This window comes from Nicotiana attenuata, unplaced genomic scaffold (assembly GCF_001879085.1).
Source record: "Nicotiana attenuata strain UT unplaced genomic scaffold, NIATTr2, whole genome shotgun sequence".
Classification (NCBI taxonomy): domain Eukaryota; kingdom Viridiplantae; phylum Streptophyta; class Magnoliopsida; order Solanales; family Solanaceae; genus Nicotiana; species Nicotiana attenuata.
This window is the reverse complement of record NW_017671524.1, coordinates 235,908-249,217: the sequence shown is the minus strand read 5'-3', so window position 1 is coordinate 249,217 and position 13,310 is coordinate 235,908. Positions and strand designations below refer to the sequence as shown.

At 36.1% G+C, this 13,310-nt stretch overlaps 2 protein-coding genes across 2 annotated transcripts; both read right to left on the bottom strand.

Moving 5' to 3' along the window:
- Positions 1-4,382: 4,382 nt before the first annotated feature.
- On the bottom strand, positions 4,383-7,466 carry LOC109208797. Its single transcript, XM_019371948.1, has 2 exons — positions 6,512-7,466; positions 4,383-6,451 (listed from the first exon to the last, which is right to left on the bottom strand). Exons 1-2 carry the CDS (start codon positions 7,464-7,466, stop codon positions 4,383-4,385), a joined length of 3,024 nt encoding a protein of 1,007 aa, XP_019227493.1.
- A 1,951-nt stretch (positions 7,467-9,417) lies between these two features.
- On the bottom strand, positions 9,418-10,247 carry LOC109208796. The gene is made up of 2 exons (XM_019371947.1): positions 10,106-10,247; positions 9,418-9,647 (listed from the first exon to the last, which is right to left on the bottom strand). Exons 1-2 carry the CDS (start codon positions 10,245-10,247, stop codon positions 9,418-9,420), a joined length of 372 nt encoding a protein of 123 aa, XP_019227492.1.
- Positions 10,248-13,310: the final 3,063 nt, after the last annotated feature.

Genomic DNA, 13,310 nt, shown 5'->3' with positions numbered 1-13,310 from the left:
ATGGATCTTGATGTTATTGATCATTCATACATACCGTCGTCTACTTGTCTTCTATGTGAGAATGGTTCTATTGGCACGTCAGTTGTCCGTGCAATTACTAGTTTTAAGGAGGGCACAAGATGCCAAGTATTTAGGGTTCACGAATTGGGACTCGTGAATGGTGACTATTTTGGAGGTTTGGTACATCGTGGAGATTATTGGATAAACCTGGTGTGAAAGCGGTTATTCTTATTGAGTTGCTACTTGTCTTTCCTTTATTTGTTTTCACCGGATTTAAACTGTGTTCAACTTACTCTACTGTGTTATTACTTGTTGTGCTCCGCTGCTAATTGTTGCTTCTATCTCTTATCGCAAGCACCGTATTATTGTTGTCATTATGCGTAGTTTTGTAGAGATATCGTACTCTGTTAGTTTTACACCTATACTTGTCCAGGTTAACTAGTCCAGTAGGTGTCTTAACTGTCCCTCGTCACTACTTCACTAAGGTTAGTCTTGATACTTACTGGGTACCACTGTAGTGTACTCATACGATGCTTCTGCACATATTTGTGTTGATCCAGGTATTTTGGAGTCATTCGATCGCTAGCTAACTGTACGGATCTTGCTGTGGAGACTCAAGGTAAACCTTCTGCTGCGTTCGCAAGCTTTGGAGTCACCTTCTGATATTGTACTTGCACTGTTTTATCTCTATTTTGAAACAGTTGAATTTGTAGGATTTCCAGTGACTCAGTAGAGCTTATGACTTGTACTACCGGTTTTGGAATTTGTAAGTCTTGTATAGAGATTTCTACTTCGCATTTGTCAGTCGTTATTGAGTATTGTTATTATTTCAGTAAATATTAGGCTTACCTAGTTCCAAAGACTAGGTGCCATCACGACATCTTACGGAGGGAAATTTGGGTCGTGATACAAATTTTTTTGGCTTTTACTGCCAAATTAAATTTAAGGCCAAAAAAAGTATCAATTATATTAGTGCATTGTCATACGGTGTCAATTTCCCCATTAACAATAGATTTGGGCGCTAAATCGTGTGTTAAATTGTTAAAATTCAAAAAACAAGTTTGTCTTTATTAGCAATTTGAACTACAGACTAAAACATCCTAAATGCATGCAAAACATTTATTGCACTTCAAACGCATACGTCTTAAGTGAATCTTAAGTGACTATTACACTCGTCTTAAGTGCAACTAATTTTTGTATGCACTTAAGACATATTTTTCTAAAGTGCAATCAATTTTTTGTATGTACTTAATACGTTTTCGTCTCAAGTCTCCAACTTCAGACAAAATTTGTAACTTTATATGCGGATTGTGCTACTTCAGTTAAGCACGTCTGAGTTATGTTCAATATAAGTAGAATTACAAAAAGTTTTAAACTTAAGGTAGTGGCCCTAAAATCGAGTATTTGTGCACTTCCTCTTAAACAATCCCTATGTATGTTGTCTTTATTGAATTTGTGTTTTACTGTTTCTGCTACACGATGGCTTTTGGCCTTGATGTCCTAAAGCTCAGTCCAATGGGCTCCTTCTTGGGATTGGTTCAGATGTGAGCCCAAAGGACTGTATACCTATGACATAGAACAAAATTTATGCCAAAATTTTACGGTATAGCCAGTTTTCGGACTGGTTAATCAAAAATAGCCAGCGTTTATCAAGTCAATGAAAAATAGCCACCGTTTTGCGGCAATAGAGATCGGACCAGCATAATATGCTGGAGTTCCCCAGTCTCCAGTATATTATACTGGACCATTATACTTGCTGGAACTCCAGTATATTATGCTGGAGTTCTAGTGTATTTATGCTGGAACTCCATCATATTATGCTGGAGTTCTAGTGTATTTATGTTGGAACTCCATCATATTATGCTGGAGTTCCAGCATACTATCCTGGAACTCCAGTATAATATGCTGGAGTTCAAGTATACTTATGCTGGAACTCCAGCATAATATACTGGAGTATTTTCCGGGTTTTGAACAGTGTTTTCGCTCAGATTTATCTTTACATAAAAAGTGGCTAAATTTCGATTACTTTTGAAATTGGGCTATTTTTGAACGACCAGTTGTAAATCTGGCTATTTTTAAAAATATCCCAAAATTTATTTATAGCCACTTGGGCCAAATTTATAATACCCGGTAGCCAAAAATTATAATATATATTTTATAATCCAAAAGTAATTCTAGCGGCTAGTCACCGAAATTGACGAACTAGTTTGCCAGAATGGATAACTGTCCACCGATTTTGACAAACAGAGGATTTAACTATGTCATTACTCTTTCCCCTGTTTTCTCCTCATTTTGGGGTAAGGAAAATTTACAAGAAAAATTATGTTTTTCTTCAACAAATTTTTTATTTTTCCCCAAGAATTTCAAATATCCCCACAAAATAAGAACGATCAACAAGATGATCGGAGCAGAATTGGATATACTTCTGAAGTAGCAGGGTGATCTTCTCGTGGCAAAGTACGGTGCAGATCTCGAGTTGCTACTGCTTTACCATTTGCCGAAGAAGAAGATAAGTGTAATAGACTAGTGAATTTATCTCAAGAATTGAACAAAAATGAAGAAGTAAGAATGAGGAAACAAGCTTTATTGATCACTGTCAAAGGAATTGATATTACAATGAATCTACCAAACTAAGTAGACTAGATCCACCATAGCTATTGAACAATTGTACCTGAAAGGGAAGAGAAGAAGAAGAAAAGTTGGTTAGGATTTAGAGAGAAAAAGTAGAGAGAAGAGAAGGTAGTTGAGATGGGTAACAGAATTATACCGTGTATGCTTGAGTCCTTAGCTCCTTCTGTGGGTATTTAATTGGGTGACATTGGGCCTTAATCTTCATTGACCTCTTCAGTTGGGTCAGATGGCCCAGTTGGATCAGATGGCCCAGTTAGACTTCTTATTAATCGACTGTAGCCAATTAGTTGAGGCCCACTCCTTACAAGCCCAACCTTCAAGATAAGAAGGTCACTTTCCTAATTAGAGACCTAGGAATCTCCGACATTAGATCTCCTTCCCCTTCGAGAAAGACCTTGTGCTCAAGGTCGTAGTTGAGCTACAAACTCTGGAAATCGATGTTTGATATAGCTCCAGTCTTCCCAAGATGCTTCATTTTCACTCAAATTATCCCATTGAACCAATACTTTCACCCCAACTCCATTATTGACCTTTACCATTTTCCTCTGAAGAATAGCGACTGGTTGAATCAAGATTTTTCCTTCTCCATCGCAGAGGGGAGGTTGTTGTGCTGAACAATGGAGACCTATGCGACGCTTCAACTGGGAGACATGACATGGTGATACTGCTGTGGTAAGCTACAGATCCTATCTTCTGTTCAATAATATATGGACCATAGTATTTGGCACACAATTTGACATTTCTGCGCACATCAATAGAAGATTATCGATAGGGTTGTAGCTTTAGGTAAACTTGGTCCCCTACTGCTAGTACTCTTTCTAACCTTAGCCTATCTGCGTAGAATTTCATACGAGCTTGTGCTTGTGTCAAGTTGTCCTTCAGTGTTTGGAACATTTGTTGATGTTGAGCTATGCTCACTCCTGCTGGTGATTGGCCTGTGTTAGGCAAGGATCCCATAGGTAATTGTGGTGGTGGATAACCATACAGTGCTTGAAAAGGGGTGATTTTCCGTGCACTATGGTAATTGGTGTTGTACCACCACTCCGCCAAGTGAAGCCACTTAGTCCATAGCTTAGGATTATCAAACACCATTGCGTGTAGATAAGTTTCCATGCACCTGTTTAGCCTATCAGTCTGCCCATCTGACTGTGGATGATAGGTTGTGCTCATGTTCAGCTTAGTGCTCATAGTCTTGAAAAGCCGCCAAAAATGGCTAGTGAATATAGGATCCCTATCAGACACTATTGTTTTAGGTAGCCCATGTAATCTATAGACCTCCTTGAGAAATAGATCTGCAACCTCAGAAGCTGAGAATGGGTGTTTGATGGCCAAGAAATGACCATACTTGGTGAATCTATCAATCACCACTAGCACTGCATTTTTTCCCCCAGAATTGGGTAGTCCCTCCACAAAATCCATGGATATGTCTTGCCATGCCTGGTCTGGAATTGGCAGTGGCTGCAGGAAGCCTGGTGAATGAATATTTTCAGATTTAACCCTTTGACAAACATCACACTCCTCTACCCATTTACACACTTCTTTTTTCATATTTGGCCAATGAAACAGAAGTTGCAATCTCTTATAAGTGCCATGCTGCCCTGAATGTCCTCCAATAGCAGAATGATGCATAGTTTGTAAAATCTTTTCCCTTAGATCAGTACCCTTTCCCACATAAATCTTCTGTTTGTACCTGATGACTCCTTGGTGTAATGTGTAGTCCTACCTGCTGCTAGGATTGATGGTTAACTCTCTCAGTAGTTGCAATGCTGTAGGATCTCCTTCATAACTATCCACAATGTCCTGCAACCAATTGGCCTGTAGGCTGGATATAGAGTAGATTCCTCTTCTTGTCTCCTTGAGAGAGCATCTGCTACCCTATTCTCACTTCCCTTTTTGTATTGAACCTCATAGTCAAGGCCCATGAGCTTGGTTAGCCCTTTTTGTTGTAAGGCTGTAGTTATCTTTTGCTCTAATAGGTATTTCAAACTTTGGTGATTAGTCTTAACAACAAAGTGCCCTCCTTGTAAGTAATGTCTCCACCTATCTACAGCTGAAAGAACTGCCATATACTCTTTTTCATAAGTAGACAATCCCCTGTGTTTGAGTGCTAATGCTTTGCTAAAAAAGGCTATAGGTCTACCTCCTTGCATCAGTACATCACCCATTCCAGTAGCACATGCATCAGTTTCTACCACAAAGGGCTTGGTGAAATCAGCCAAATCAAGCACTGGTACTGTTGACATAGCTGTTTTTAATTGCTGAAAGGCTGATTCAGCTTCTTCATTCCACTGAAAGGCATTCTTCTTAAGCAGATTAGTTAATGGTTTGCTAATAATTCCATAAGATTTGACAAATCTCCTATAGTATCCAGTCAGCCCAAGGAATCCCCTTAAGGCCTTCACAGATTTAGGTACAGGCCAATTTACCATTGCTTCAATTTTAGCAGGGTCGGTAGAAACCCCTTCACCTGAAATAATATGTCCCAAGTATTCCACCTTATCCTGTCCAAAAGCACATTTAGACATCTTTGCATAAAGTTGTTCTTTCTGTATAATCTCCAGTACTTTTCTGAGATGTAGTACATGAGCATCCATTGAAGAACTGTAGACTAATATATCATCAAAAAACACCAATACAAACTTCCTCAAGAAGGGTTTAAACACTTGATTCATGAGGCTTTGGAAAGTGGCTGGGGCATTGGTCAAGCCAAAGAGCATGACCCTAAATTCGTAGTGACCTAGATGTGTTCTAAAGGCAGTCTTGTAGACGTCCCCTTCCTTCATTCTTATTTGGTGATAACTAGCCCTCAAGTCAATTTTTGAATAAATGCAAGAACCATTAAGCTCATCCATAAGGTCATCTACTAAGGGAATTGGGAACTTGTCCTTAATGGTCATTTTGTTTAATTCTCTATAATCAATGCAAAACCTCCAACTTCCATCTTTTTTCTTAACTAACAATACAGGGGAAGAGAATGGGGAGTGGCTGGGTTGTATAATTCCATTATTAAGCATTTCATTAACCTGCTTTTCTATCTCATTCTTCTGAAAATAATTGTACCTGTATGGTCTGATAGTTATAGGTACTGCTTCAGGTTTGAGTGGAATCTGATGATCATGGTTTCTCCTTGGTGGCAGGCACTTTGGTTCAGCAAACACTCTTGGGAACTCAGCTATAATATCCTGAATCTTGTCAGGTATGCTACTTGGTGATTCTGTGGTCTGTACATTAACAGTAAACAAATGTGCCCATAACACATGTCCTTTCTTCAACAATTGCTTCACCTCAGTGGCTGTCATACTCTGAAGCTTTCCTTCCTCAGAGTATCCCTTCAATTCTACCCTTTTCCCTTTCACACTCACTTGTAGTTTGTATGCAATAAAGTCAAACAGGATGGGGTTGTGTTTTATCATCCAATCCACCCCCAAGACTACATCACAGCCCCCAATATCCAGTACTCTCAACTTGTGCTCAAATTCAATGCCCTGAGTTTTCCACTTGAATTGAGGGCAAGAGTGGTAACTCATTAGATGCCCTCCATTTGCCACAGCTACCCTCATTTGTACAACTTCCTGGATTGCACATCCCAGCTGTTTGGCAGTGCTACTAGCTATGAAGCTGTGAGTGCTACCACTGTCAGCTAGGATCATCAAGACCTGCTTCCCATATACTCCTTTCAGTTTGATAGTTGTAGAGGTTATAGTCCCTGATAATGCATTGAGACTAATTGTCTCATCTATGATAGCTTCTGAATTCTCAACAGGAACTATCTCTTCCTCTATCTTATCTTCTATCTCTAATTGATCTTGTTCTATTGTCCCTGACAATGTGTTGAGTTGTTTATTCTTACACACATGTCCAGAAAAGTATCATTCCCCACACTTATAGCATTCTCCCCTAGCTTTTCTTGCTTCAAAGAGTTTGGTCCCTGAGATTGAAGACTGTTGGTTATTCTCCTTCTGTACATAGCTAGAAGGCTTGCTCATTGTAGTATTAACATAAGTACTTGGCTGTAGGTTCTGTCTTCCTCCATATCCTTTCTTCTTATTCATTGATTCCATTAATTCTTCCTTGTGTCTAGCTTTTTCTACTGCATGACTTAATGAATAGGGATCAAGCATTTTAACAGTATGCCTAATCTCTTCTTTAAGCCCTTCTATAAAAAACCCTAGAAAGAACTCTTCAGGTATGGTTGGATGTTTGATCAACACCCATGCCTTCAAATCTTCAAACCTCTCTAAATATTCATTGACTGATCCATTTTGCTCTACCCTTTTAAACCTCCCTAGCAGATTTAGATTGCTATTATCAGCATCATTAAATCTTTTACAGATTTCTTCTGTAAATTCACCCCATCTAACAGTACCCCTACTTAGTTGATAAGAAAAATACCATTCTTCTGCTCTACCATTCAAATGCAACACAGCAGTATCAAGTTTATGTTGTGGATCGATTATATGATTGTAATGAAAATACCTTTCGCATTTTCGCAGCCAAGCTTTTGGATCTCCTTCTTCGAAGTAAGGGCAATCAATTTTGGAGTTGAAATTGTTCGAGTAGGATCGCCCCACAGGAACCTCATGATTCTCCATCATCCTACCTCTACTACCAGAGCCCTCTACTGTATGAGCAGCTGTTGGAGCACTACCCAAAATACCATCCTTGCCTGCGAAGAACTTGTCCATCAGAAGATCAAATTTATGATTTAGTTCATCCATTTTAGAGTCATTCGACTCCAACTTTTTACTAGTTTCTGCCATGTAGTTTTGTAATTGATTCTCCAGTTTCTTGTCACTTTCTTCTGTAACCTTAGATCTAGTTTTTGGTACTATCATGGTGCCAGGACTTGCTCTGATACCAACTTGTAATAGACTAGTGAATTTATCTCAAGAATTGAACAAAAATGAAGAAGTAAGAATGAGGAAACAAGCTTTATTGATCACTGTTAAAGGAATTGATATTACAATGAATCTACCAAACTAAGTAGACTAGATCCACCATAGCTACTAAACAATTGTACCTGAAAGGGAAGAGAAGAAGAAGAAAAGTTGGTTAGGATTTAGAGAGAAAAAGTAGAAAGAAGAGAAGGTAGTTGAGATGGGTAATAGAATTATACCGTGTATGCTTGAGTCCTCAGCTCCTTCTGTGGGTATTCAATTGGGTGACATTGGGCCTTAGTCTTCATTGACCTCATCAGTTGGGTCAGATGGCCCAGTTGGATCAGATGGCCCAGTTAGACTTCTTATTAATCGACTGAAGCCATTTAGTTGAGGCCCACTCCTTACAAGCCCAACCTTCAAGATAAGAAGGTCACTTTCCTAATTAGAGACCTAGGAATCTCCGACATTACAATAAGTGTAAAATATCAAGCTTACGACTTTAGTGCTTTAATTGGGATGGCGGTAGATTCAGCGGACATGAAGGTGGAGGAGATCATAAAGAAGTCTTGTTGGGGTCTGTAGATATTTCAGAAACAAACTCCAGCTGTCCACCGATAATTATATACAATTGTCACAAAATCAATTTTTTGTTTTTGCTTGTTTTGCATCTTTCCTTTTACGAATTGTGGAGTATATTCCTTTTTTTTTCTTTTGAGAAACTGAAATTTTTATTTATATAATACTACGTAAGTTCAAACATAGGATCCGTGGAGTATCTCCGTTTGTTACAATTCCTAGATACACTAACAAACAATAAATAATTAAAAATCACAGTAAGATGCATCACATTAATTATGTAATAACTGGTTTTACAAACGTGTACCCATTCAATAACAAAAAAAACTCTCACTACACAAAAAAATATACAAATAATAGGCCGCCACTATAAAAAAATACAAAATAGACTGTCACTATACAATTTATATACAAAATAGACTGTCACTATACAATTTATATACTAAATAGACTGTCACTATACAAAATAGACTGTCACTATATAATTTATATAAAAAATAGACTGTCACTATACAAAAAATATACAAAATAGATGTCACTATACAAAAAAGACTGTCACTATACAAAAAATATACAAAAAAGACTATCACTATACAAAAAATATACAAAATAGACTATAACTGTACAATTTATATACAATAGACTGTTATATATAAAAAATATATTAAATAGACTGTCACTATACAACAAATCTTTCAGCCACACCATTTTGCTGAGGTGTATATCTAGCTGTCAATTGATGCTTAATACCATACTTCTTCAATAATCATCACAAACAAGAAATTCAGTGCCCCTATCAGTCCTCAATATTTTGATAAAACACTCACTTTGCTTCTCCACATAAATTTTGAAGCTCTTAAAAATATCACATGCATCAGATTTATTTTTCAAAAAATATACCCGAGTCTTTCGGCTGAAATCATCAATGAAAGTAATAAAATACTTACTACCACCATTAGAAGAAATTTCAACTGAGCACAAATCTGAATGAATTAACTACAATGGTGCATTAGCTCTCCAAGCCTGCCTTTATGAAAAGGTTCTCTGTGCTTCTTTCCCAAAATACACGACTCACACTTCTTGTCAGGAAAATTAATAGAAGGCAAACCATCAACTAAATTCTTTCTTGCAAGAAATTTCAAACTCTCAAAATTCAAATTCCCAAGACGTAGATGCCACAACCAAGTATCATCACAGTTTATAGAACTAAAGCAAAGTAAATCATCACTATTGAGATAAAGAGGCCACAAACAACTATTGTTCATGTTAAACTTTGCAATTAGTCCAAATTTATCATCACTGACTGTTCCAATCTTACTTAAAACGCAAATCATACTCCTTTTTTTGATAGTTGCCCCAAGCTCAATAAATTATGATGAAGACTCTGCACATAAAACACATCTGATATAAAATTAGAAGAACCATCTTTCACAGTAATGCGAATTTTTCCCTTTCCAACAGCAGGCACCTTTGCGTTATTTTCAAGTCTCACTGTACCTCTAAATATTTCATCCAGACCAATGAATAATTTCTTATTTCCACTTATATGATCGCTGCAACCTGAATCAATAAACCATTCATTCACTTTAGTTTCTTCAACCCCAAAATTAGAAAACAATTATGTCTCTTGTTTATCCCCATTATTTTCAGCCATCTTAGCATGTACTTCTTTATTACCAGATTTATTAGACTGACATTCGCTTTCATAATTTCCAAATTTACCACAATTATAGCACTGAATCTTAGATTTATCACGTCTTTGACAATTTTGATGACCTTGTTGTTCCTTCCAAAAATTATTACTATTTCTTTGTTGATAAGAAAAATTACCTTTATCACGGCCTCGAAAGTTACTTCTACCACGACCTCTACCTCTAAAATTCTGGCATCTTTGATTTGTTTCTTTAGGATAACTTGTATCTTCTTTTGCTTTAGGTTGATTCACCTTTGCTTGCGACGCCTCCCCACTATTTTGGGTGTTTCTTGAGTCCGGGACATCTCATATGTCACCAATTCACCTTCTAAATCATCAAGTGTAAAAGTGTTAAGATCTTTGGTAGCCTCAAGAAGCAGCTTCTTCGTGTGAAATTTTATACTCAGGGACCGCAATATTTTTTCAACCACTTTAACTTCATCTAGTGCTTCTCCATTGATCCTCATGTCGCTGACAATATTAGTAATTATTGTAATGGATTCTTTAACGGACTCTGTTGATTTTATTTGGGCCAACTCGTACTGTCACCTTAGCTCTTGCAATTTGACTTTTTTTTACTTCGGCGGAACCTCGATGTGAATTCACCAAGATTGTCCAAGCCTCTTTTGTTGATTTTGCATGCAAAAGTTTGTTAGATACGCGCGATTCAACCTTGCCGGTGAGATAGTAACGTGCCTTATAATCTAATTGTCTATTTTACTCTAATTGCTTAGCTGCATGACCTGTCAATATTGTACTTCTGGTGGTTCCTCAAATCTTGTTTCAATAATGGGCCATAATCCAACAACATTGAAAAAAATATTTCATATATTGATGCCAGTCTTCAAAATTATTTTTGCCATCAAACTTGAAAACTTGGCATTCATGTAAATATGGAGTATCCATAATTTTTTGGATCTCCATCGACTCTGACAGAATCTCACACATGCTCTGATACCAATTTGAAGGATTAAAATACCCCGAAGAACAATTAAGGCACAAGCAAAAATTCAGCAAAAGCTATATAGAAGAAGTTTATTAAACTAGGGAGAGAACTTGGTAGGAGGCTTTTTTACAACTCATAAACTCTTGAATCTCTTTACAAGAAAAAATAAGTAGTAGCACACTTTTTAGTAATACTACAAAACCAAAAACCTATTCCATTATAAAATTGGTAAACAAAACCTAACTAGACATGAATTAAATAAACTACCAAATATCAAATCCTAGACAACTTAGGAATACAAATTAATCTTGGTTTAGTTTCCAACAGGTAAAAATCTTCTGTTTAACTAATCACCAGTTCTCTATCGATACGCGCCGAGATTCACACCGTGATATCTGATCGGTTGCGGATATCACGGCCTTCTGTTGGTCGTGCTTGATTGTCTGGTAATGTTCCCGAGGCCTTTGGGGTTCGAACAGGACCTGGGGCCATGACCTCGATATTCTCGAGGGCAGTCATTTCACCCAGACCGCGAATCGAGGGGCTCCTTGCCTCGATTCCGTTTCTTTGCCTTTACGTTTCTTGCTCCTTTTACTTTATCGAAAATTGTGGTGTACCATGAGCTTGATTTTACCCGTATACAATCTACAGTGATAACCAAAAGCATAATTAATAAGTATGCGTGAAGAGATCTTCTTTGGTACATAATTTTTTCCTGACTACTCTTCATATACAAAGCAAGATCGAGTTTAGGAAAATAAATAATATTTCATTTTCCAACTTCAAGTTCTAGCAGTTGGGTCGAAAGGTCTTGAATGAATGACGCAAATGAAAAGTCAAATTTTGCATATATTCCCAAACGCCTTTTCTATAAGATACTTCGGATTAACCTTTTTTCCAAATTTTGATAAATTTATAAAACTAGCTTAAAAATATAATGACAGTCACTGAAGATGTTAAATTTTTAGTATTTTATAATAAAAAAGAGTGTAATAAGTGCAGAATCTAATATTATAATAATCTATTCTGGAATAATTACTTACAGAACATTAAAAATTTCATAGCAATAATTATTTTCGTGTTCTTGGCTTCTTCCATATTCTCATCTCCTTACACATGGTAACAGAAGAGATTGAATGTTATAGTTCTTAAAGCAGCACAAAAACATGATAATGCACCATGGTATATATATTCATAATATTTGTTATTTTTTCATAATCATTATTCTACCTGATAATTAGTTTTACAATGACGCAGATTATAAAATAAATTATTCAGATAAACACCAAAGGAAGAGGGAAAGAAAAAAAGAAAGACAGAAAGAAAGAAATGTTAATTCTATAAGTGAGGGATTTGGAACTTTTACAGGCTCAAAGTATAACCAATTGAAACTTTAGGGGGTTTTACTATCCCAAATGTCATATTTAGAGGGTGTTTGTAAAATTAATTAAAAGTTCACTTGAACGATTTCATGAGTATTTCTTAGAAAGGAAAAAAGTCAAACGACCAATTTAGCTTATTGTTCATTAAAAAGATGTGAACAAAGGAAGTAAGAATTTTCAAAAATGCCAAGTGGAGTATTATTTTGAGTAGGTTGTAACCCTCCTAACATGAGTTATTACAATTTACAGCTTTCATAGATATATTATTATTACCTGAATCTAGTTCTTTAATATAGAATTAAATGCTTAAGGATTCATTCTTTTAATGTTGACCAATTTTTCATTTCCTGTCGTCAAATTTTGTTCACACGTTTTAAAAGGATAGTTTGGTTACCACCTAAAATTGATGCACAGAAATTTTACTATGTGAGTCACGTAACCAACATTACTTATGTGAGTTTAGTTTATTTCTTGACAAATGTACTCATGTTCTTACTTACTTATTTTAAACCATAAGCTTAGAAAATTCCTTAGCAACTCAAGGTGTATCATAATGACAAATGAAATAGGTGCAAACCTAGACAACTATTAAAATTCAAATACAGACAAAAAAACTAGATAATTTATTCTCATTTTCTTAACCCTTACTCATATATTTAAATTTTAGTGGACAAAACTATTCAATCCGGACACCATCTTTTAAAAGAAAAGGCAATTCACTTGGGTATATTCCTACATTAAATACAAATATTTAACCTATAAATCAATTTTAATAAAGAAAGGGGGACAAGGGTACACATTGGGAGAAAGTATATGTTTATCCATAAAAAGTAAAAATGGTGGTGGGATATTAACATAACAAGGGAAGAGAGAAAGAAATATGGATATTTGGAGTATTCGCAAATACGGCCAATAGAATGGTATGGGGTATGGGGAAAGTTACGGGTGTTCCTAAAAACCCGAAAAATCAAATCAAATCGAAAACCGAATCAAAATCAACCAAAAAATCGATACTTTTTATGTGTGGTTTGATTTTGATTTTGAATTTTAAAAATCGATCAAATTTGATTTAGTTTCGGTTTTAATTAAAATATAACCGAAAAAACCCGATCGAACCAAACCGACTATAGAAGCAACTATTATATTTATTGTTATACCTATGTATATGTATATTTTTATATAAAGTTTCTAAATTCTTATGG

What these genes read in the sequence shown, in the direction of transcription:
- LOC109208797 (XM_019371948.1), bottom strand. Translation starts at nt 7,466, where the DNA reads ATGATAGTACCAAAAACTAGATCTAAGGTTACAGAAGAAAGTGACAAG. An exon ending in TAGGGGAGAATGCTATAAGT is followed by an intron (nt 6,452 to 6,511) that starts GTGGGGAATGAT and finishes ACACATTGTCAG; the next exon opens with GGACAATAGAACAAGATCAA.
- LOC109208796 (XM_019371947.1), bottom strand. Translation starts at nt 10,247, where the DNA reads ATGAGGATCAATGGAGAAGCACTAGATGAAGTTAAAGTGGTTGAAAAA. An exon ending in TACACTTGATGATTTAGAAG is followed by an intron (nt 9,648 to 10,105) that starts GTGAATTGGTGA and finishes TTATTGATTCAG; the next exon opens with GTTGCAGCGATCATATAAGT.